General features: G+C 38.6%; 1 protein-coding gene across 1 annotated transcript in view; it reads left to right on the top strand.

The window, feature by feature from the left end:
- RGS7 (regulator of G-protein signaling 7) overlaps positions 1–18203 on the top strand; it is a gene marked incomplete at its 5' end in the record, with an annotated part of 40935 nt that extends 22732 nt beyond the window's left edge. The window contains 4 exons of the mRNA XM_009695768.1: positions 4891–5077; positions 8377–8466; positions 10621–10701; positions 17540–18203. Coding sequence (XP_009694070.1) covers positions 4891–5077; positions 8377–8466; positions 10621–10695 — 352 coding nt within the window. The remainder of the gene's footprint in view (positions 1–4890; positions 5078–8376; positions 8467–10620; positions 10702–17539) is intronic.
- Between the last annotated feature and the right edge of the window lie 5321 nt (positions 18204–23524).

Raw genomic sequence — 23524 nt, 5'->3', positions numbered from 1 at the left:
CTACTTAGCTTAGTCACAAGGCTGTCCAACCACTGAAAAAGGACTTTTCAAAGACAGTGAGATACTGAAATGAATCTTACTGCAATGTGGCACCTGGATACCTAATTTCTTTCATCCCTGTAGAAAATTCCGGTTCCTCTCTATATCCTTCCTTTGTCTGTAGTGCTGCAGCATTCTTTGGAAAGTTAATATTCATATGCTGACTGTACGTTTGCTCCCAAGTGGTTGTTTTGTAGGAACTGCAGCCTGTAAAGATCTAAATGGTTTCAGACCTGCCAACCTGAAAGCCTGTCCAAGTCATTATGCAGCATTGCCGTAGGTGTGATATCCAAGAGAATGCTAAGACTGCAAAAGCCTCCTAAGGTTAGTGAAGGGAGTGTGGTGACAGGACATCTTCTATCATACACAGAAAGAAAAGCTGCTGGACCCCTTGCCCCTTCCTTTGATCCTCCTTTATTAGCTTCCACAATGGCTGAGCAAATAGGGAAAAGTGGCTTTGAGTTCTAGTTGTCCAGAAAAAGAAGAGAGGGACTGAGGAGTTAGCTAGATTTAGATGTTTTCTCGCAATAAACTTTCTCTGACCATCGCCCTGAAAGCTGAGATTTTGTGAGGTGTTTATTTTGGACTCATCCATTGAAGTTGTTGTAGAAATGTTCTGTACTGGAAATAGAGGCTTCAATTATGTCCCGTAGGAAAAAAAAAAAAACTACCCACAAAAAACCAAAAACAAAACAACCAAAAAAGAAACACATATACACTAATAAAAATTTGCAGTGTTGCCTACAAACTGTCTCAGTCATAGTGCTTAATTTTATATTGAACTTACTTCAGTGGTTCTGGTTATTCTTTTAATAACACCATAACAGCGCTTTTACTAGAGAAGAGGGAGTATGGTGCAAGAGGTTAAGTTTTCTTTTTAATCCAGCCTGTTTCAATTTTTTGCTCTCTATTACTGATCACCACTCTTGATGACTCTAAGTGCAAGACATTTCTGGCTTCACTGATGGTGGAGGAGAGAGTTCCGCACGTTACAAAGGATGAAGATGGATTAACTGTCCTTGATGTCTGTCCTGCAAGTCTGAACAGAAGTGTTGGTAATGACACTTTCCCACACAGTATGGGCACTGGTAATGTTTATCCTTCACACTGTTGATTAGGAGACCCTGTTTTGGGTGCTAATAACTTGATCAAAATTTAATCCTCAAGGTTGAAATTGCCTGTGCTTTATTTCTCATTCAGACTCAAGCTTAAACTCCAAGTCCTAGCAATGTTGCATTTCTGCAGATTAGATGAGAAGGAACTAGTTGCAAGATGGTTTTCTCTGTCATTTTCTTGACGACCTTCAGCACTACTATGTCTTGAAGCTCGAAGTTGTACTTGGCAGAGAACATGGACTCTAGGAATCAGAGAACAGTCTTTCCTGCCCCTAGAAAAATGTTAGCTGGTTTTGTCCATGGAGTTTGTTAAGGTTTTTGTTTGCTTTTGCTGAAAACACTGAAAGGTCTGTCCTCCAACCTGTTGTGTCACACGCAATGGGTGCAAAGCCCACATAATTTCCACTTCACTGTCTCCACACTCTGCCTAAACCTCACTCATTTTGTGGCAAGTCACTGCAGCCTTTCTCTCACTCTGTGTTCCTGTGTGCTAAATTTAACTGATTAGCTTGATCTGGGATCTGCTGATGGCTGCATCTGACATTTAGGTCAGTTAATGGGACAGAAGCCATGTTGCAGCTGTGCTATTTATCTGGCAAGGCCACCCTCACTTTGGAAGTAATCCAGCTGGAGGGCCTAATCCCTAGATGTCTTGCAACATGTGTCTTACCATGTCTGGTGGCTGGATGTATGACAACCGTATGCTGTACACTGTCACTCAGCTATACGTTTGGTGTGTGATCCAGCGTGTGGCAGCCCAAATGCTGTGACAGAAGACAGCAGCAAGGTTTACACCCAGCTACTCAGGTCTCTCTTCAAATGTACCAAGCATCTTCTGGAGATGGTCTCCATGGCAAATGAAACCTCCACCAACAGGAGATGGAGAGTTTCATCCAAGAGCAGAGAGACTGAGCTCTAGTTCCTTTCACAAAGTATCACTAGTCTGTGTATATCATTGTCCAGAAAATGCAGTTGGGTTCCCCCTCTCCCCTCTCCTGCCCTTGCACATGTATACTGTTGCACACTCCGTGCTGTTACAGCAGTCTGCTCCTGCTCTGGTCACAGCTCGTGAGGCAGAGCGCTGCAAAAGGGGACAGGGAGCATTTCTAATTCGAGGCCTTGTGCTGAGGTCTTGCAGACTCCATTTCAACTTCATCTGTGCTATTGGTTGCCATGGGATATTTGGAAAAGTTATTTTTGAAAATGCAGGAGGCGACAGCCTTATTTTTGGCATTTCTTAACTTTGCATATTTGATTTTTACCTCTCTGTGGGAGAGGGCTGGCGTTTTTTCTTGAAAGATCAGTTAAGTAGATTAAAATGTTAAAATGTGTGTTGGCTGTGAAGTAAGCATCCTAGACACAGCATATCGCAGAAGTCAGCATTTTTCTTCCCACTTTTACAGAGGTTTCTATACTTAGAATCTCACATTTTCAATAGGGTTTTTAAATGCTAATGTTAAAAGAGTAAAATAAAATTAACCTATGAAAGAGCTGGTGTTCAGCCTGTAAGGATGTGTCTATACAACCTGCCTATTCGATGCTGAAAGCTGAATGTTTCCTCAAAGAAGTTAATTTTATCTCCCATCTATTTCCCCATAATTGAGTATAACCTACTATATAAAAACAGTTTACTTGCAAATGAAAATAGCATCCTAGGGCATGTTTGTGATGACTTCCATGAGTATTGGCAGTGATATAATGGAACAAAGAAGGATGTGACAGCTTTGAGCTAGATCCTTAGGATGTCTACAGGATGATAGAAAAAGTGTGTTTACAAAGAACATCCTTTCCTTTCATTTTTCTATTCCTTACCTGACTTTGATACACATGAGTAATCAGTCAGTCCCAGAAGATGCATTTGAACGGGTTAGCACTGCAGGATATACACTTTCAAATGCAAATATCAAAAGCAGCTTAAGGAAACCAAAGTACGTTGCCCAAATCTGACAGACTGAAGTGAATTAGAGTTTGTGAGCTGTGCAGTTTTTAAACTTAAGTTATGAGGTCTCTATACTTACTGCAATGCCATCATATTCTCAGGGTGTGTCCCCAGGCTCTGTGCAGTTCAGTTCACATTGCAGTTCGTAGAGGTAAGTAATGCTACCCAGGATTTTTGAAATGGAAGTTCTTCTGTTGGCATAGACTCCCTTTATGACCTTGGAGAAACAACTGTAGATTATCACATTATTAATATATTTGCAAAACTGGGACAATATTACTTCTCTGTCTCTTGCAGAATCTTAAGGGATCAATAGACAGAAAGATTGTGCTTAGATACTATGGAAATTGAAGGATGTAGAAACAACTAAAATAGTCATCTCAGTAGGGTGAAGCTGACCCTAATGGTTTGTCAGCAATGAGCACAGGCTCCTTCTGTATGTGCTACAAAGGAGTTTCAAAATAAGACTATGAAGGACTAATTGACTCCTGGAAGGTAAATCATCTCAAGTGAAGAAAGTCTTATAAAAGGAATACTTTAACGTTTTCTTTGCTATGCTTTACTATCCTCTCTTAAGAGTTGTTGCAATAACTATATTAGAATTTGCATTGAGGTTGGTATCATTTTGCTTTCTTGGGGGGTCTGAGTGTAGTTCCACTGTTCCTCTTCCTTACCCCATCCTTGTTTTACTGAGCTAAGAGAGCTCAGTTTGATCTCACAGTTACAGCAGGATGGAACCACATTTTAAAGGTGCACCCGAATTATTGGTCAGCTTTTTAAAATCCAACTTGTTTCACAGTTAACTCACTTCAAGGTTCAGCTTGTCTGTTTCATAAATGCAGCCATGTCAAAACAATAATGAAAAGTCGCAATGGTATATATTACATATTTAACAAAGTCAAACTTTAATTGAGCTCTCGAGGAGGCGGGAGAACTAAGTGGTCTGCACGATGTCTAAGCATGAAATCCTAGTTGAATTTAGAATTATTTTGTGCAGTGGGAGAGTCTGAACACCTATAGAAGAAAATTATAAAACAATCATAATAGCAAATGAAAAGTGATTATTGAAGCTTATATCTAGCTAGCTGTGATCATAAAGTGCTCGAGTCCTTTTCAGTGATCCTGCTCCAGACTGAGAAGGGTACAATGAACTGGCCTGCCCTGTATGTGGCTGCTCAATGTTGGTTTTCTCAGCCACAGAAAAGAAGAGAGAATGGGTACTTCCATTCAGCATTTTAGTAAAAATGTGCATAGAAATGCAATGCTGAAGAAAGAAATTAAATTAGAGCAAACAAAACAAATGCTTTTCCAGTTTATACATGATTTGTGGAGTAATGGTAACAGAATTACAGTTCCATAGTTTATAGTTTAGCAGGGCTTGGAGAGATCCATGCAGATAGCAAGAACATTAAGTTCTTATTAGATCTTGAAGGAATGTCAAAAAGCAATAGATTTATAAGCGATACAAGTCCTTGTGGTTCAGGTGAAATAAAATCTCGGTTTAATTCCAGATAAATGAAAACCTTCCATTAAGCAAGTTACCCATACATAAGTAACGAAGGATTTCCCACCTGTGTCATAGAGAGGCTTGTAATTATTATTTCTTAAGGTGGAATGATTGCCTGAGACAGTATACCAGAATGCTAATCGCAACATAAAATCACAGATTTTTCTTATTTTAGCATGTTTTAGGTGAAAACTTCAGTTACTTCATTTTTTTTAAGAACAAAGAGAAGTGTGGGCACTTCATTAATGATTATACCAAATTGGAAGTCAAGATGCTATATTGTGCCATAGGTTCTGGTTAGCAGTAGAAGACCTGAAGAAGAGGCCTATCCGTGAAGTTCCTGCTCGCGTCCAAGAAATCTGGCAAGAGTTTCTTGCTCCAGGTGCACCCAGCGCTATCAATCTAGATTCAAAAAGTTATGACAAAACCACGCAGAATGTGAAGGACCCTGGAAGATACACATTTGAAGATGCTCAGGTCAGTTTGCAATCCTGTTTAGGATCATTTGAAATAAAATATTAGCTATTGAAATCTCTATACAAAAAATAAGGTATATTTGGGAATGAAATGGTAATGTTGTTTCCTAAAATGCCATTTTGGCAATGCCAATGGGTAACATTCCCTCTTTCATGAGGCCTGTGAATTACTAAAGTGCTTCATGAAACTTCTGTGCCTGGTGTGGAGTCTTCAAGTGAACTTCAAACAGAGCAAAGCATATCGTGCAGTGAAACTTATATTTTCATGTTCCTGTTTTCTTAATTTTCTTATTCAGTTACATTAAGAGAAAAGCTTCCCTCTGCCCCCCATTGATTTCTAGTTCTCAAGATCTGTCTCTGAAAGACTCCCCTTGTTATAGGCTCAATGTCTGTTCTCTCAATGCATGTCCAAAAGGGTTGTTATCGTTTACAGGAGTCATAGGTTCCCATCATGAAAAGAATATGACCCGTGTGAGAAAAAACACTTTGTAACAGCTTGTGCAGAAGTATCATATTCCATGGGTGTTGTATGTTCTATACCTTATTAAACTACTATCTAAAGATCTTTGGGCAAAGATCCTAAAGATCTGCTCTTCACTAGTGAGTACTACAGCAGCAAAGAACAGTCTGTAAACGTCTTATTTGGCTTTTTGGGATCTGATTTAGTCACAATTTGAATACCATCACCAGAAGATACTTTAGACCAGAGCTAGATTTGTGAAAACACTTACATTTTTGAGATTGGAAGTAAAAGTTAAAAAACCAAAACAGGAAAATACAAACTTCAGTTTTCCTCAGAAGAAAAAGCAAGTACTTCTGTATTAAATGTGACACTTCATGTGACACATAACTTAATATTTTATCTTTGAAGACTTCTGAGAAAAGCAATAGAAAAGAATTGGATTTACAGTAAAAGTAGAAGCAGTACCATCGTCCCTGTTTCATCAGCAACCCAGTGATGAATATTTAATTATTAATGCAAAGTGAAATGGTGTCAAAAGGAGAGATTGAGATCACAACCCTGCAAAATTTCCTACAGCTTGATTATTAGGTCATCATCTTGGCAGTCAGGAGATTCTGCTGCAAGCCCCACAAAGAAGAGAAGGGAATTGAATCAAGGCTTTCTCATTTATGGGAAAGTACCTCTGCCCTAAATAGGAGGCGGAATAATTCTACCACCTTTTCATTTTGTATTATGGGAATAGCAACCTATGATGCAACAATACAGTTTTCATCAGACACAATATCATACCCACTGTTTTCAAGTACTCTGCATTAAGCCAAACATACAGTTTTTGCTTGCATCTACTGACCCTCTGGAGAACTAGGAATGCAGCATATAGCAAAGACATAAGTTACACAAATAAACAATCTAGCAAGATTAAAGGTTTAACAAAGTTGTATCTTTGCATTTGAGTCAGTAAAGGACAATTAAATTCCTTGCCAGTATCCTTTTTTTTTTTAATAGGTGTAAAATTTCAACACCATTTTACTTCCAGATCGCTCTTCTCTTTTACTTATTTTTCCTTCATTTATGAAGGACGTAGAGTATTCAGTATTTATGCAAGTAGGACTTTTCCTCCTGTCAGACCTCTGCTTATCTGATCCAGTTCAGCAGACAAATTGAACCTGGAAGCCTCCATTTCTTTGGGAAAAGGTGACAGACTGTACCTGCCCTGTTCTGACTTGAAGCTTTAGGACCTTTAGAGAGTGCCCCACTTGAAGTGGCAGGGTTTTGTCAAGAGTAGGGCTCTGCCTCTGCCAAAGGCACCGTATGGCCTGCCAGTTGGGAAAGAGACCACTACTAAAGTCATTCTGGCAGTCAGCAGGTCATTTAATTTCGGTTAAAAATGTTTTGAAAAGCATTTCTGGACTTGAAAGATGGCACCACGGAACTCCATGTCAGACAAGAGTGATACATAGGTAAAAATAGACCGATTGTGCTAAATAACATCCAGCCTCAATTCCTGATTAATGTATACATTAACAAATCTAATACAGCCTAATTTATTCTTGCTTTTACAAGGTTGTTTTTCACCCAGAAATAACATTTTAATGCCCATCACCATTGATATACAACAGGAAGAGAGTCCTTTCTGCTCTATGTTGGCTGCATTGGCTGCTTTCATAGAAACTGAGTGGAATGAAAACTCCCCAAATGAACAAGCCTAAGTTCTGAATATATACACCAGAATTTCTCTGCTTAGTGCAAGAAATACAATGAAAGGGACTTAGAATAATTTCTAGGGTTTCTAATACAACAAAAATGGAAAATCAGCTTTAATTTTACCTTGCCATAGTTTTTAAGCAAGGCAATTTGTTGTTTTTTTCTATTCACTAATTTTATGCAGAACCCAGCTGAGAAACAGTATTTATTTATTGTGTTACAAGTTTCCTATAGTAAAAGGTAGGGTTTGAGTAAAAAATAAAACAAAAATCTCTAACACAATTCAGTGGATTTTTTAAAAATATTTTTTAGAATATTTCCTATTCCAATTGCTTTTTCCGCAGTAAATCTCTTCCTAACATCATAACTAGAACTAGAATTATAAAGTGTCCTACATCATAGATTTTTAGTTTTTCACATTTTACAGAAATGAAAATGCTCCAAAAAGAAAAGCTTTATAAACTGCCTATGTCATTTACTTTCTGGATAAGGGTTTCCAAATTTTCATATGCCTTTGAAGAATAAATATTTTGGAAATTAGATTAGCCTGGAACTGTTTTTCAATTTGCATATGTATTTTCCTTTTCATATTGTCAGCTGGAGAGCAGACTAAACATCTGTCAAAGGATGTTTTCAAGAGTAGCCAGGGGATATCCTCCTTAACTTAAGCACTTATTTGTGGTGCTGAATTAGAAACCTAGTACCTTTTCACAGCCTAAGAAGTCAGAAAAGCATCTCCAGAAACTAATTCGGAAAATCTGATGAGGAAGGATCCACAGCTCCTGATTTAGTCACTTAGCTAAACTGACTGATGTAAGGGAGGTTTGAAACTGGGCCTTACGCTAGGATTCAGTCGTAAATTCTTAGAAAAATAATTTCGTAGTGGAAATAGGGACTATAAATTAAAGAAAGATGTGTTGTGTTTTTTATAATAACAAATAGGAGAGATTTCTGCTTTAAGAATAGAGACCAATTCAGCCTTAACTTCAGAACTGCAACCTGCTATCCCGTAAGACTTCCTATTCAAAATAGTGCTAGCTGGTATACATTCCACAACTAAAACATATATAATTGCCTCCCATTTTACATATATCGTCCTTTATAGGAGTAACAGCTCCTTCCTTCCCTTTCAGGAACACATTTACAAACTGATGAAAAGTGATTCTTATCCTCGTTTTATACGATCCAGTGCCTACCAGGAGCTGCTACAGGCCAAGAAAAAGGTATTGGTCCATCTTGCCTTTGTCTTGCCACTGTGCAAAGCAGTGGTTATGTTTGCAACAATACTCAGTCTTCTCTCCCCTGTGCCAGTGCAACTGGATATCTGGTAGGTGACCAGCTTGGCGTGTTTGGAGGGTCACATACACACAGGAGTTCAATATACATATATGTGTATATATCCTGCATGCGGGCATGTTTCAATAAGTTAATCTAGCAAAACTTATTTTTATTTTTACATCCCATATTGTACTGTTTTCTCTGTTATGAAGCACCTTAAATTGCAAAGTGCTTTACAAATACATTAAAAAAATAAAATAAAATCCCAGAAGAGTAGTCTTTCATGTTTGCAAGTTTACTTATGTAATAATTGTTGTTCTCTTTATTACACCTATAAAAGCTACAGAATGTGTTTAGAAACAATCTTATTCATATGAATAACTTCTAATTTAAACTATAAATATAGGGGCTTCCTAATTCTTCCTATTATTACATGAATAGAAGATTTTAGTAGGCTAGGAATCTGACTTGAAAGACTGATCATGTTACACTTCGGCAAATAGAGACTCATGTCTTGGTATGTAATATTTGCTTAGAAAAGTCCAGATTATGGAATGAATTCTGACTAGACACCACCCAGAGTATGTGGAGCAGCTTGTGCAATGTAGATTTCTATAATGATAAATAATTTTGTTAATGGGCTCTAAACAGTAATCTCCTAGAATCAGGTGGGAGCCCTGTGCCTTGCAAAATCAGGGCCCTGACCGTTACCAGAACAAGGTAGTTATTAACACCATAGCATTCTATTGTTTGTAATGACAACCTAAAATTATATGAAAGTACTGTGTGATTTTGTTTTTTGTTCAAACATTGATTTCTGAAGATCCAATATAGAGAGAGATGTTGAAAATACCAGAAAGCTACAACTGTCCGTGTGAAGTCCTTAAGTTTGTGAATGTCAGTTCATTAACACAAGATGTGCACTTCATTATTTCTTTTTATTTTCAGTTTTTCTTTTAAAGCAAATCAGTTTGATCCCCATGAAAAATTATTTTTGTCGAATACTGTATCTACTTTGCCCATCCCCTGTTTTGCAGAGTCCCATTACAGCTTCATACCTGTGTTTGCTTCCTGATTTATACAAACTTTGTTTTGCAGTCCATTGTTTCATCACTCCTTCTTTTCTACTCCATTTTTTTCTTGCTTTTCTTTTTCCCCTCCTTTTTCTTTCTGTTTCTTTTTTTTTTATTATTTTATTTTAAATTTAAGTTGGAAAACACTCTGGATCGTCGAACATCTTTTGAGAAATTCACACGCAATGTGGTAAGTTTGTTGCCTCGGAAGACTAGTAAACCTGATGGGACATCCTTCTCCCCTCCCCCTCACTGATCCCTACTTTCCCTTTTTGCTTCTCTAATGTGACAGTTAAAAGTGTATTCATCGCGGTTTGTGACTTTTCCTAGGAATGACAGCTTTATAATGTGCTTTCATTACAACCCCTCTTCCTGAGTCCCTTTCCCACTGACCTCAGTAGTCACACATGGAGGAATGGACCTTTGGGAGGCATGGTTTTTGCATTAAGAAGCATGAATTTATTCACTCTCTTTTTTTTTTCTTTTTTCCTTTTTTTTTTTTTTTTTTTTTAAATTGTAGTAAAGAATCTGTGAAAACCTGCTTGATGTTGTTCCTTTTTCTGGTGCCTCCCAAAACACTGAGTCTAACACAACTTGAATACATTGGATTTCCATCCTGTCTTCTATTTATTTTGCTGAAAAAGAGTTTGTCCCAATTTTTTTAATTGGGAACAGGGAAAAATAAACAATAATAATTTCCCCATCTTCCTTAATGTCTAGCACAGCTTCTTCAGGATCAAAGAATTCATGCTAATGATGCACAAGGGTTTGATTGGGATTTTATTTTGATAATGGACTACAAGAACTGATTATTTTTTTTTTTAATATATAGTTTTCGAAAGCTATTTCACGAAGGTAAAAAAATGAAGGCTGGTAAATTTACTGTGGGCATTCTCTTGCCACCTGCCAAAAGATCCACTGATTTCCTGATATGTGGGATTCTTTTTACTTATCCAGTTTCTTTGGATTTTTTTTTTAACATTGTGAAAGTTCAAACTAAAGCATTCAACGCATTTATTTTTGTAGGGCAGAAACATCCCTATTTTCCCATGCCATAAAAACTGTACACCAACACTGAGGGCGAGCACTAACCTGTTATGAAAAGAGGTAGAAAGATCTTGGATTATACTTGAGTTTGTCTGCATTGTCTGTTGAATTGTGCAGGTGATGCTGCTCTGTGTGTGTGTGTGCGTCCGTGGCTTTTTCTGTGACCTGGTTAGTGGATCTGCGTGTGTTGAAATGAAAAATATGAGAGCTTTCAGCAAAGATCATGGTTTTTGTTTTTTTAGTTCCCAGGGAAGGAGAAGCAGTTCCCAGAAACTGCTTCCCATATAATGAGGCTTAAGAGTATTTTCTCAAGTATTAAATATATATATATATACTTCCTAGTAATCCAAAAAAGAAACAAACACAGTGAAAGAACAAAGTTTTGTGAGGCTGTGAGAATATCTCACATGTTAAAACAAAACTGTAATTCTTTAACTACTTTCTTATAGGTAAAGGCTTCCTGTAATATGCTTTGAATCCACTGTAATCAGGAAGAAATTTGGATTCAATGGGACAAAGTCAGTAAAGGACTCTAAAAAGTAAATAAGCAGCCACGAAGGAAACTATCCCAATGTCTGAAACAAAAACCCCTATATTTTGCATGGTGATGTTGCCATAGCATGTTGCAGTGTGATTTGTGTGTTGTCTAAGCAGGTTGATCTATAAACCAACATTGTACATGATAACAATATACATGACAATTACATGATAATTCCATAGGAAGTTCCATATTGATATAAGAGCCTATGTTAATAAAACAGAGTGTGGACAGTAGGTAGAACATCTGGGACCTCTGAGAGCCAAGCTTTTCCCCAGTCACAGTGCCTGGCAAGGTGCAATAATTACATTTATTCACAGGAGTTTAAACATCTCACAGATCAGGAATTGGTTATGGTAAAGAGGATGTAAACAGGTGGCTATAAGGAGAGAAATAGCAAGCTGCAGACAGATGTGAGGAGAATACAGCCCAAAAAGGGAAAAAGTGAAGACAGACCGGGAGGCACTAAGACGAGTTTGCGATAATCCTTCTCAGAGCAGCGTTACTGATAAACCAGCAGTCCTCTGCACAAACACTGGAGCAGGCATCCCTGCAAGGATGCTCGATTTTCATCGTGCTAATCTCAGGGCAGAAGAACCAGAGTAGCAGGATACCAGAGAGGCAAGGCAAGCCCAATAAACCAGCTGTGAGCTAGAAATGGGAATGAGGATTTCTGGATGTGAAGCGTTAGGACTTCTTCAGTAGAAGAGGGCAATTCTTTTTTCACAGAGGAAGCTATAAATAAAAACTGTGGTTTTGCTTTTCCTCAGTCTACTACCTGTGAATCCGGGTGGAGTCTGTCAAGTCAGGTCCGGTATGAAAGTAAAACGTGCCACTGCTAGATCTATATTCTCTATTAGATCGGTAGCTCTGAGGCTTGCAAATTAATCCACAATGTCAGGATTCTCAAGTGCAAACCTTTTCACCAAGATGACTGAATTCACATCACCCACTGCTCCAGGACCCCTTGCCACCAGACATCCTTGTTCTTCCATTCTTGTTCTCAGTTATGATGACTTTATAATATGTAATTATCTACCTCGGTACAGTGGTTCCAACCAGCAGGGATGAGGGAGACGTTTCTCAGAATATCCTACAACATACTGATTAACTTGTTCAACTGTGAAATGAGGGACTGTGGTATAGATCTGTTCTTCTGATTAATACAGAAAATAAGTGTGAAAAAAGTCTTCTACATCCTGAATAAATGCTGTCGTCTCTGAATGATTTAGTAAGACAAAAATTACAGATTCTCTTTTCCTATGATGGTTTAGAAAATTTAGAGTAATTTTCACTTTTTTTTTTTTTCTCAGTTATATCAAAGTGGATTTATATTGAACTAAATTAGACCTCAGTTTTTTCCATTTGAAGTATTTAAAAAAACCCAATAACCTTGGATGTGTCTAGGGACTGAACCTGAGAAGCTGACCTTGTAATTCATAACCTGATTTGTTAAGACAGAGACTATAAGAGGCTCCTGATCAGTGATGATTGAAAGTGGGTTATACTTCTACAGAAAGCATTTGTTAAACCAGAAAGTTTAGAAACTTTGTAAGGGCAATATCTCTGTGCTATTCCTTGAATTACATGTAAATAATCTAATACAATCAGCCGTTATTCTAGTCTGATGGGTTAAAAATAAAAGTGGAGCTATATACTCTAAAAACCTCAGCTCTGCATTTCTTTGACATTGGAAAGTTTTCTTTCTAGAAAACTTCCAGTGAGTTAGTGAACTTTATGAAAGCCCTAAATGCGCAGCTTAAAAGCTTTGTCTATTTAGCTTGCTCTGTAGATTATATAGTGCAAAATTAGTAATGCCTTTGGCAGTCTGCAACAGGCAATATGAATAGTTTTAGAAACAAGTCTGTATTAATGTGCAATATAGAGAAAGTAATAGCAAACTGGCATTTGCTATATATAATATTTATCACCGAACACTTTATAGTTTACTTCTGAGTACTAAGTACAGTTATTCCTGGTTTGCCTCACTTATTCACACTCCTGGGTATTGTGTAAAAACATAGAGCACATACACTTCAGTACTACTGGAATGATGCCATGAGGTATGTGCATTGCCTTGGAGTAACACCACCAACCATGAGTATCACAGCTTTGACTCAGAGGAATGAGGAGCGGTGATGATGTTCTCTGTGCTCCCCCTGGCCAGCTCATCCCTGCAGGTTACTATTTGGGAATAATTAAGGTGTAGTGACCTCCAGTTCCCAGGGAAGTGAGTAGGGAAGCTAAAGGTGTAAATCAGGGAGCAGGAGAATCTCATTGGTTACTACAGTAGTAGAGAGAGGGAAATCAGCTGTTTCTGTGGCATTTAAAAATGGAAATTCTTTTGAGGAATTTGCATGGGAAAAAAAATCCATATTAAAAAAAAAAAAAAAAGACATTAAAAAAATCAGGACACTTCCTCTACCTCAAATAGTAACATCCACATTACAGAGAGAAAAACAGGTGAATATGCACTGATAATGTTGATGGGAACAAAGAGGTCCTTTAAGGAAAACTTTTGTCCTTAATTTCTCGTGTGCATGCAGGATTTGCGACAGTGGCAGACTGGTAGTCTGAGCAGGACACTTTTGTGAGCGCTAGCCTGGTACTTAGCTGTGATCACCAGTCTGGAAGCCTGAAACAAAGGGATCTCATTTACAATGAAATGGGCTAATTTCATTTCCACCCCATGCAAATTTTCTTGTCCCACTAGGAACCAAGTTAGCAGGGCAAGAAGGTGCAGTCTCCTCCTCAGAGCTGCCTAGGGGGAGACACTCCATCATCACATGTTGGTGTCATGGCTTCAGACACCACTGTTAGGGTTTCATCCGTTGCTGCCCAATTATAGAGAAGGCAAAAAAATGTGCTCATTGCAAGCATGTGATGTTTTATGGAAATACAGCCAGTACAAAATAGACCAAAGTCAGTTCCTATATTAAACTACAGAGCTATCAGATGATCATTCTCTTCACTCATAACCTCATAAACAAGACCCCATTTAATAACTGAGTATAAAACCATTAGATCTTACATTACCCATACAGTTTCCAGCTGTCTTCTCCCACTTAGCTGGAAGAACTTGCTGACCAGAGTCCTTTGATATTTTCCCCCTCCAAACCAGTAACATCAGACCATTTCATGCATGAGATGTGAAGGCCATTGAACACAGCACATTTTCACAGAGGCTCAGTCCAATGTCACGTTACATGACATAACAAATTATGGTCTAGAGATGGAAATTAAAACTCATAAAAATAGCTTCTTCAGTTCTTATCAGTGGGGGATAGACTTTCTAGATGCTTAAACCAGTGTAACCTCTTGTATTGTTAAAATCTGACCCTTTATTGAGAAACAAGGCAGATGATAAGATATCCATTTCATCTGTTAATCAAAAAATTTTCCTGTATGAACAGGTAAAACTTGTGGACACAATGCCAGACCAAAAGCCCATCTAGCCCTGAAATCCTGCCAAGGGCTGTATTTTTCTCAAGCATAGCATTAAGAATGAGTTTCAGTGCAGTATCAGCTGTGGGATCTTACATTCAATGTACAGTCATGGAAGTAATCCTAATTAGACTTTTGAATTTACTGATAGGTTATTCCTGAAATTTAAATGAAAAAATAGCTAGTCAGAAATAAAAAATCGCAAAGCTTCTTATTTGACAAATACAGAACAACAATAAAAATAATAAGTATTTGTAGAAATGAAAGCCTTTTCCATTTCAGGAAAGAGATGGCTTATTGATGTTTGACTAATAAGAACGGATGAAATGACTGAAATTTTTAGTTTGGACTAATAAGTAATCCAAAAATCTAGTTTTAGGGTTTTTTTTAGGAATGATGCCCAGGCTAATGAGGAAAATCAAAAAGAGCATCTGTAGGACATGCCAGTGAGGACTGCCCTCCTTGTACTGCTCTGCAGTGACGGGTGCTAAGCTCTGTGCTGGAAGAGGAATGCTGAGGAGTAGCACTTGCACAGCCAAGTTCATCTAAGTGAGGAGCCAGCGTGTACTGTTCAGGTATTAGATCAGTGTCTGCCGTTTCCCAAGTGACAAACATTTACCTGAGCCTTAAGCTATTCCCAGGAATGAGAACTGTACAGAGACAGAGAAACCTAAAGGGTCAGACCTAGGACAAACATACGAAAAATATTTGTCTAGTGCATTGGTGCCTTGGAAAATCTTATGCGTTACCCCACACTTCAGATGGTTATCAAGTTCAAACTGCCTGATCCAGCAAAAGTTTGTAGGCTAATCACTAATGAGAGCAGCTCATCAGTAAACGTAAAGATTAGTGCAAAAGGAGAAAGAAATCGAGAGTGCCACCCAGTTTGGAATGAGCCAAAATAGGAACGCCGTCACTCAGCCTCTGCCTCCCATCTGTGGACAGCTCCAGGACACGGTACGGCCCTAACGAGAAATGAACAGAGGACCGCAAATCCCCTCAGTGGGCAGAAGGATTTTCCTGCACATGCAACCACTTAGTGCTGCAGCTGTGCTAACAACTCATGCCCCAAGTTCAGTAAATGCTAACTTCCTCACATGTCTGAAAGAGAAGTACACCTGCATGGCTGGCTGAGGGCAGCCTCACAAATAGCTTAACCAAAGGCAAAAATAAGTCTATGCTCACTGTTTTCTGAGATTATGTCCAAGGCTGACAATCATGAATCACCTAACAAAACACTGAATTTTGGACATGCTGTTTTAAATTGTATTCCAGTGCCACGTAGCTGTTGAGACTTTTTTGACTCTTTAAAAAGAAGAGTCGTCTTACTATAACAGCTTACCTGTTACATTAGAGGAAAACATAATTTAAGGCTTAACAAATGTCAAAAAGCTTTGAATTTAATGTAGGTAGAAAGTGACAGAGTTAAAGCTAGACGCAAAGAAGACAGTGTGCCAGGAAGGACACTTTCTGTCTTTTGAAGAAGCAAGTATTAATACTGTCAGGTGATATGGTGAATCTGATGGATGAGCAGTCTAACCCAGCACTGCAGATCATGAGTTCCCTTCCAAATTATATTGTAGGAGAAATATTCATCCTAGTTCGTTCAACTTGTATTTCAGAGGACAAGGAATAAAATAGTTATTCTTCCTTTTGCGAAGACCCACTCTGATATATTGCATTTGAGCAAATACTCAAAACCAACTTGCAGATACCTATGGGCATAAATTTATTTGATAATGACAATAGAGATTAAATTGTGTAATTCCACTGAGTTATAATACAGTAGATGACTTAACAAATCATTGATATGGCATAATAAGTTCATTTACCGCAGAAAATGTAGCATCTCTCTATAGTTACAGTATTTCTTACGGTAGTCTCCTTGAAATCAGTTTGATTTTTCAGAGTTGTGCACTTAAAATGAACAACATAATAAATGTAAGTATTAAATATCTAACTGGAGAGTTAGAGCCACTTTCTATTTCATGTTTTATGATCTATTTGGTGTTGTATTGTCAGGGTATGCCTATGGTATTTTGAGGAGTGATGTAAGCTTGCTGTGCCAGCACCTCTTCTGTTGGATCAGAGCCATGGTAGGAGGGTCCCAGGAGAGTTAACTCCTTTTATGTGGCCTTAGGAGAGCTAATTCCTGTTATGTGGTTTCATGGCTTTTGTCTGGCTCAGATAAAGCTCAAATCTGCCTGAAACATACCGTGGTGACCTACCCTACACCATCCTCTTCCCGCTGTAGACCTAGCTCTTGTGGGACAGCCGTTATACTTTATTAAAAGAACTTGCTAAAAAACTGAAACTGCATCCTTGCAACAGTAGGAATGATGAGAAAATAACAATGTGGAAATCCAAACACCTTCAAAGCAGTGTTATGCAGTCAGATGTAGTATACCTGACCGATGTTCCTTATAAATAGTAAATACAGTCTCAGCAAACCAATAGCTGCGTTCATGAAAAAGCCGCTTTCCTGCCTGTATGCAATCTGCCTCTGACTTTCTTACCTTAACTTTAAAGTAGCTTTTGTCTTTTGTGGCAGAGCTACCACAGCTTGCACATTCATCTTTGTAGCACAAGCCACTCTCTCTTGTAGTAGCCCTCTTCAAGTTCCAGGTATGACTGACAGCAAAAACCTCAGCATTAGTTTCTCATCAGCCATAACCAATCTCATTCAAAAATGGCCTTTAAATGTGCTGGCTTATTCTGTGAAACAACCTAGCTGGCTGGCAGTGCAGGTGTTTAAGCCTAAGGACTTCCTGTGGTTTAAGATTTGACAGACTCCAGTTGGTGCCCCTAGTTATTTGACAGTGATGTGGCAACACTAAGTGGTTGCTGATGAACAGGTTTGCAGTGATCATGCTTCTGTTTTCTGTTTTTGTTTTTTTGTTTTTATCTTTTCCTCAGGGGAAATCGCTCACATCAAAGAGGTTAACCAGTCTAGTGCAGTCCTACTAAAAGGATCACCTTGTAGCATGGAAGCAGACTCAAATCATTATACATACTTTGTAGCTCACTGATTGCCTGACTCAGAGGACAGTAGAACAAGATGTTGCATGAGCAAGGACCTGACTTGTTTTCTTTTGTGTATACTAAGGCATTACAGACTCCGAGGGACTCTCTAGCCTTTCGATGCCTCCATTTCGAAAACTGTCTGCTCACTTCCTCCTTCATATCAAGCTGGATCTGTGTCTTTTTTATTTTCTGCAAGCTCAAGTACAGTGAAAAAAAAGCTTCTGCTAGGCACAGTTTATTAAAAAATACGTCAATCAAAAACTGGAAGAAATGTAAAAAATGCATATATTAATAAATATACATATGGCATCACATTTATTGCACAATAAATTAGCACAGAAGGTTTCATTTCACTGATGTATTCACATTGAGAAAGAAAGCCTGTGTCTTTGTCTGTTGTCTGTATATTCTCTGTTAATGTTTCTTGCATTTATTTTTATACCATATTTAAAAAAGAACACCTTTTACTCCAGATGTATTAAAGCTGATCCTTTCTCTGTAAATTTGTGTATGTTTATATTGTTGTTTTATCTTTCATTAAAAGATGCAGAATCTCTTTCCTTTGGGAAGTTTGAGATTTTAATATTGAATCTGAAGATTAGTCAAGAACAAAATCATCCCTCAAAGTTACACACCTTGTGCTTTCTAAAAAGTGACATGAAATGGCATTTTCTTTCTCTCAGTGACACCTAATCCAATACACTTTCTTGATAATCATTTACTTTTTCTTTTCTTTTTATCAAGTTAGCAGCAGAGAGCCTTTCCAGCTTGCTCATCATCACATAAGCAAACCTTTCTTTAAGCTAGACTCGTTCTGGAATAGTGCAGTCTGCACAGCGATTCAGTCGCTACCCAAGACTGGATCGACTGAAATACATTTCCTTAGGAATGGACATGAAGAAAGCTGGTTGAGAACACAAGTGTTTACTTGCTAAGTAGGAAGGACTGTGTTTCTTTCGTTTCTTTCTCCTTGCTGCCACTTTTGGTACATTTTAAGCTGCAAAGGTAGTGGTTTGGGAGTGCTAAGTATACTGTCTGTAGAGCAAACCTTGGGTAGTAACACAGGAGGCTGTCATTTTAATTCAAGGTGTGCTCTTGTATGTCTGCTGCTGAGGTTTATTCATGCAGAGACCTATTGACAGGTTTATGAGAGGATGTAGACACTGCCCGTCAGACAGCAGATACGGTGCTTCTGAAGCTAAACTGAGCTGGAACCAGAAATCTCTGCTTGGCCTAAGAAACAGCACTTTTGACTGATAGAGATGACGTAAGGATAGTAGGTAGAATCTCTTAGTAGAAAAGCAATGATGGGAACTAAGTCAAACGACAAAATGCTGATACCTCCAGGGCATCGTAGGGTGCATAGAATGAGCAAGCCTTTTTAGCAATAGGCTCAGGACAGCCAACTCTAGTACCATCTGTCATACTGACTTAGGTTTGATATTGAGAAACAGCTCTCTTGTTTCAAAGAGACTACCAGACCTAAAAACACACACCCTCACACACACACACACACACACACAAAGTGGGACAGTCATAGACACAATCAGACAATAAATAGGAATGCATTAATGCTAGAGTCACCTCATTTAACGTCAGATACCTACCCGAGTTGTTGCTGCTAGGGACATGGCAGCTGTGGGCAGAAGGGAGCTGAGTTCCCTCAGGTGAGGAGTGCTTGCTTCTCCACGGGCTCTCTCAGTAGCCTGGTACAGCCATAGCCCTGACTGGTGCATCTCTAAAGACGTAGTTTGAATGAACCCAGGACAAAATGCATTATAATTCACCACGAATGACTATTCTGCAGGTTTTGCTTGGTTGGGGTTTCTGGAGGTTTGGGATTTTTGTTTGTTCTTTGTTTTCAAATGCCACTGTGTTTCTGGTTTCTAGCTAGGGTGTTAATCACTGCTTTAAAGTGTCTCAGTTTTTGTTAGCACAGTTCTACCAAGCTTTTATCAGAAAATACTGGAAATGCCCCATGAGCGCTTGATTTTATCAAGAGCTCCATCTAGGTCAACTCAAAGTATCCACAGTCTAGGGAAGCCAGATGAATTTTAATAAAAAGCCACATTGAACCCCAGATCTTAAACTCTGAGATTTAATTTTCTCTTACCACAGAAATGTGAGCTCTGAGGCATGAACTTGGGGCCAGGCAATCCACAGAAATTTGAGCTCTGTTTCACTTCTCAGTGCCAAATAGAGATATTTATTTCCAAACTCCTGCTGCCACCAATTGCATCAGCTGGTAGATCGCCTGCTTTGCCGTAGGCATTAACTTTAGATACCAGTGTCTGCTTTAAAGTATGACTCCCTTCAATTAATTAATGCTTCAAATTCATGCGTTAAGTATTTCATGCAACTTTACCTTAAGAAATATAATTTTATTTTCCAAATCACTTCGCAACACCAACTGGCCAATAACAAGGTGTGGAGCATTTGTATTCCTGAACCCATTTTGTACTTATTCTAGTTCTTTCCTTTCAATAAATATGAAGTCTCTGTTGAATGGCTGTCTTTCCCTGTATTTCCACAGGATTTAGCACCGTGTCTGTAAAGTAAAAATCTGCATTACTAATAAGGATTTCAGGGTAGTTGGAGCTGTACTAAGGTTTCATTTGAGCTTAGTTTCAAGTGATACAACTCCACTGTTACACATGAGTGAATTTGGCCCAAACAAAATCTATCCTACAACCAGTTGATTTTTAAAGAGTTTGTCAGCAATCTTTTGATACTTCATCTGATCACTGTTATCTGTCAGTGATACAATACTGGGACTAGAAAGCCCAAGTAGGCACAAACTTCGTTTTACTTCCCCACGGAGAAAACTAAATGTCTGTTTCCAAATTTATATGAAGATCTACTTCCAAGAATTAACTCAGATTAAGGCATGTTTGTACAGCCACCAAACAACTGAAGTATGACTTTCATTATGCAACGATATATGTGTTAGGAGTTTCAGTGAAGCCACAAGTCTGCTGAGGAAAAAAGGACCAATAGAGAAACCCAATCTGAAGAGACCACACGCCTTGTCTCCTGGGGAAGAGTCATCAATCAGTGCCTCCTGGCTCTGCCCAGGAAGGTGAAAACACCCTCCATTGGGGGATATTAATTGTAGTATTCATTAAAATAACCACTTGGAGCTGGGAATTTCCATCTGGGAATGGAGATTCCTCAGACAGTCTCTTTCCTCATGCATCCTTGTGCATAAAACAGCTCTTAAAGCTACAGGGGAAAGAAGTATTTGCTTGTGCTGCTGCACTCTTGAGATGGTTTTGTGCTCCCAGACCAGTCTAGGAATGAAAATGGCTGGTGGGAGAGATGGGAACTTCCCTGGCACCTACCTGACAACAGCAAAATATTCATCTATTCTTCTGTAAGGTGCAATTAAAGACTCCTTCAAGCCTACAAAACCAAAGAGGGAGGAAAGAGGCCTTAAACAGTGACAAGAGAAATTGCAAAATGCTGAACTGAAACAGTAGTGGAAACCAGTCAAAAATTAATGATCTGCAGGTGAATACAGGAGTAAGAAATGGGAATTAATAGTGGTGACCAGAACAGAACCAACAAGGGAGGAGAACTGGGAAACTGAGTAGTTAAGAGAGGCTGAATGCAGCTGGTGGATTGCCAGCCTGTTGGCCATGGCCATGCAGAGTTGGACTCAAAATCCAAAAAATCAGACATGATCAACTGGCTGACCCTTTAAAACCCAACTATGGCATTTTTTCAGCTAGAAATACCAAATATCTAGAATTGCCTTTTTTTTTTTTTCAAATTGCACCCCTAATATTGTTTGAAATCATCAGACATAAATGCCAAATAGTCTCCCAAGAAATAACAAACAGGAGGGCAAAAATCAGTTCCAGAAAATGAGACCTATAGGAATACATTTAGGATGTTTATTTATTAAAAAAAAATAAAGCCAAAGCAGACAACTAAACTGAGGGGAGGCTGCTTTCTTTAGGTAACTGGAATGAGGAGTTGGGAATGACCAGTGATTTATTTGTGGCTCTTCCAATTATTTATCTTTATGCCAAGTGATTAACAACTGTTTAAATTTAGATTTTAAAATTATCATATTTTTAATGTCCCTTCTAGCTAGAGAAGTGCATAGAACTAACACTGGACTTATTAACTTAGGTGCATAAAACACAGGAATTTTGCTATAAGTAAGTTAATAGCTATAAAGACCTATACAAAAGAAGGTTTTAATCCCAAGATGTTCCAGGGAAATTATCAACAATTTCTTTGAACATATTCTGTATCCACAATTCATTTAAGCGAGTTACTAAGTGGTTGTGAATCATACCAATCTACCTTTTGATCTGACTGTGCTGAACAGATTAATGCTTTTGTCTCCTGTGAGTTGAAGATAGACTGAAGTCCCAACATCAAAGAGGCAGAGGGGAAGAGAGGATCATCTCTCTGAGGCCAGGCTCCCCCTCCTCCTGGAGTCCTCAAGTGACATGTGTACAAATAAAGGGGTTTTGTTTGTACAGACAGGCTGCAGAGTCTCTGCAGACAGTCATTATCTCTGTCACTATAAAACTTTTTTTTCTAGTGTCTAAACTAAATCTTCTTTGCTTCAATTTATCCCTTTATTTTTGACCAGGCTGCTACAATCACTATAATAAAATGTTCCCTACCTTTTTGCTCAAATACGTAAATCATAGAATCATAGACTGGTTTGGTTGGAAGGGACCATCCAGTTCCAAAGCCTCTGCCATGGGCAGGGACACCTTCCACCAGACCAGGTTGCTCAAAGCCCCATCCAACCTGGCCTTCAACACTTCCAGGGATGGGGACTGGCCATTGCAAAGTTCCAGCCTCCTTTGGTTTTCCTGCTGGTGTTTTGTGAAGTGTCAAGTGACTTCACAGCTCTTGTCTGGGCTAGTGGGTGTTACAGCTTTCTTGGAGGACAGTGCCCAGAGCAGGCTGCAAGGCTCCCACTCAGGTTTTACAGCTGGAGGGATTGCTGTTGTACTTCTGTCTGTTCACACAACTGTGGGGCTTGCCCTTTTTGCAGTAGCTGGCCACTACTGAATTGTGCCAGCTTATGTGGCATGGTGATGCCCAGATTCTTTGCAGTAAAACATAGATGGTTGTTCCTCTTTGTGTGTAGCTGACTCTTCTTGGGTCAGTGAGACATCTTCAGTTGTCCATTGAGTAGCATCCTCATTTTTCTGACCATCTTTCTCTTTTATCAAGGTTACTTTTCTTTTTTTATTCTAACCTGTGAAATACTTGTAGTCCTTTTATGTGCAGGTATTTTTATGCGGGGTGTGAGTGAGGAATTTGCTGGTCTGATTCTTTAACACAAAGCATGAATGAGAGTGAGTGCCATCATCACTATTTGCCATAAGGGATCTGTATGTGTAAACTGTTAAGAGAAATTGCCGTCACAATAAACTCTGAGAACCTCCTCAAATGCTAGATTATAGTCCTTATTTACAAGTGTGGACATGGACAGTAAATATCAAACAATATTAAGACACGATTGTAAATGTTACCTTGTTAGTGGCATTTGCACAATTTTTATTGTACTTTTTCTTCGATTCGAAAATGTATTCTGCTGCATTCACCTTCATTGTCTCCCTTTTTGATTTGACCAGATTTTGAAATCTCTCATTAGATTCATCACAGATGTCAGGTTTCAAAAGAGATACTATTTACCATCCTTCCTCTTAACCTTGGAGCTCCTTCTTCCACATCATATGTATGAGGGTTTCATTATTTGTATAACTTTCCTATCCACCTCTTTATTCCTTTCCCCCTTTCCTTTTTAAAAGATGTGTGGCAATGGCATATTTAATGTAACTTACTTTTCTACCTTTTTGCTGAGAGGAAAGTATAACCTGAAATCTATGACCTTTTCTGAGT

The sequence above is a fragment of the Cariama cristata genome, unplaced genomic scaffold (genome assembly GCF_000690535.1).
Source record: "Cariama cristata isolate BGI_N322 unplaced genomic scaffold, ASM69053v1 scaffold27812, whole genome shotgun sequence".
NCBI lineage: Eukaryota > Metazoa > Chordata > Aves > Cariamiformes > Cariamidae > Cariama > Cariama cristata.
The sequence above is the reverse complement of the archived record's forward strand: the minus strand, read 5'-3'. Positions and strand labels throughout refer to the sequence as shown.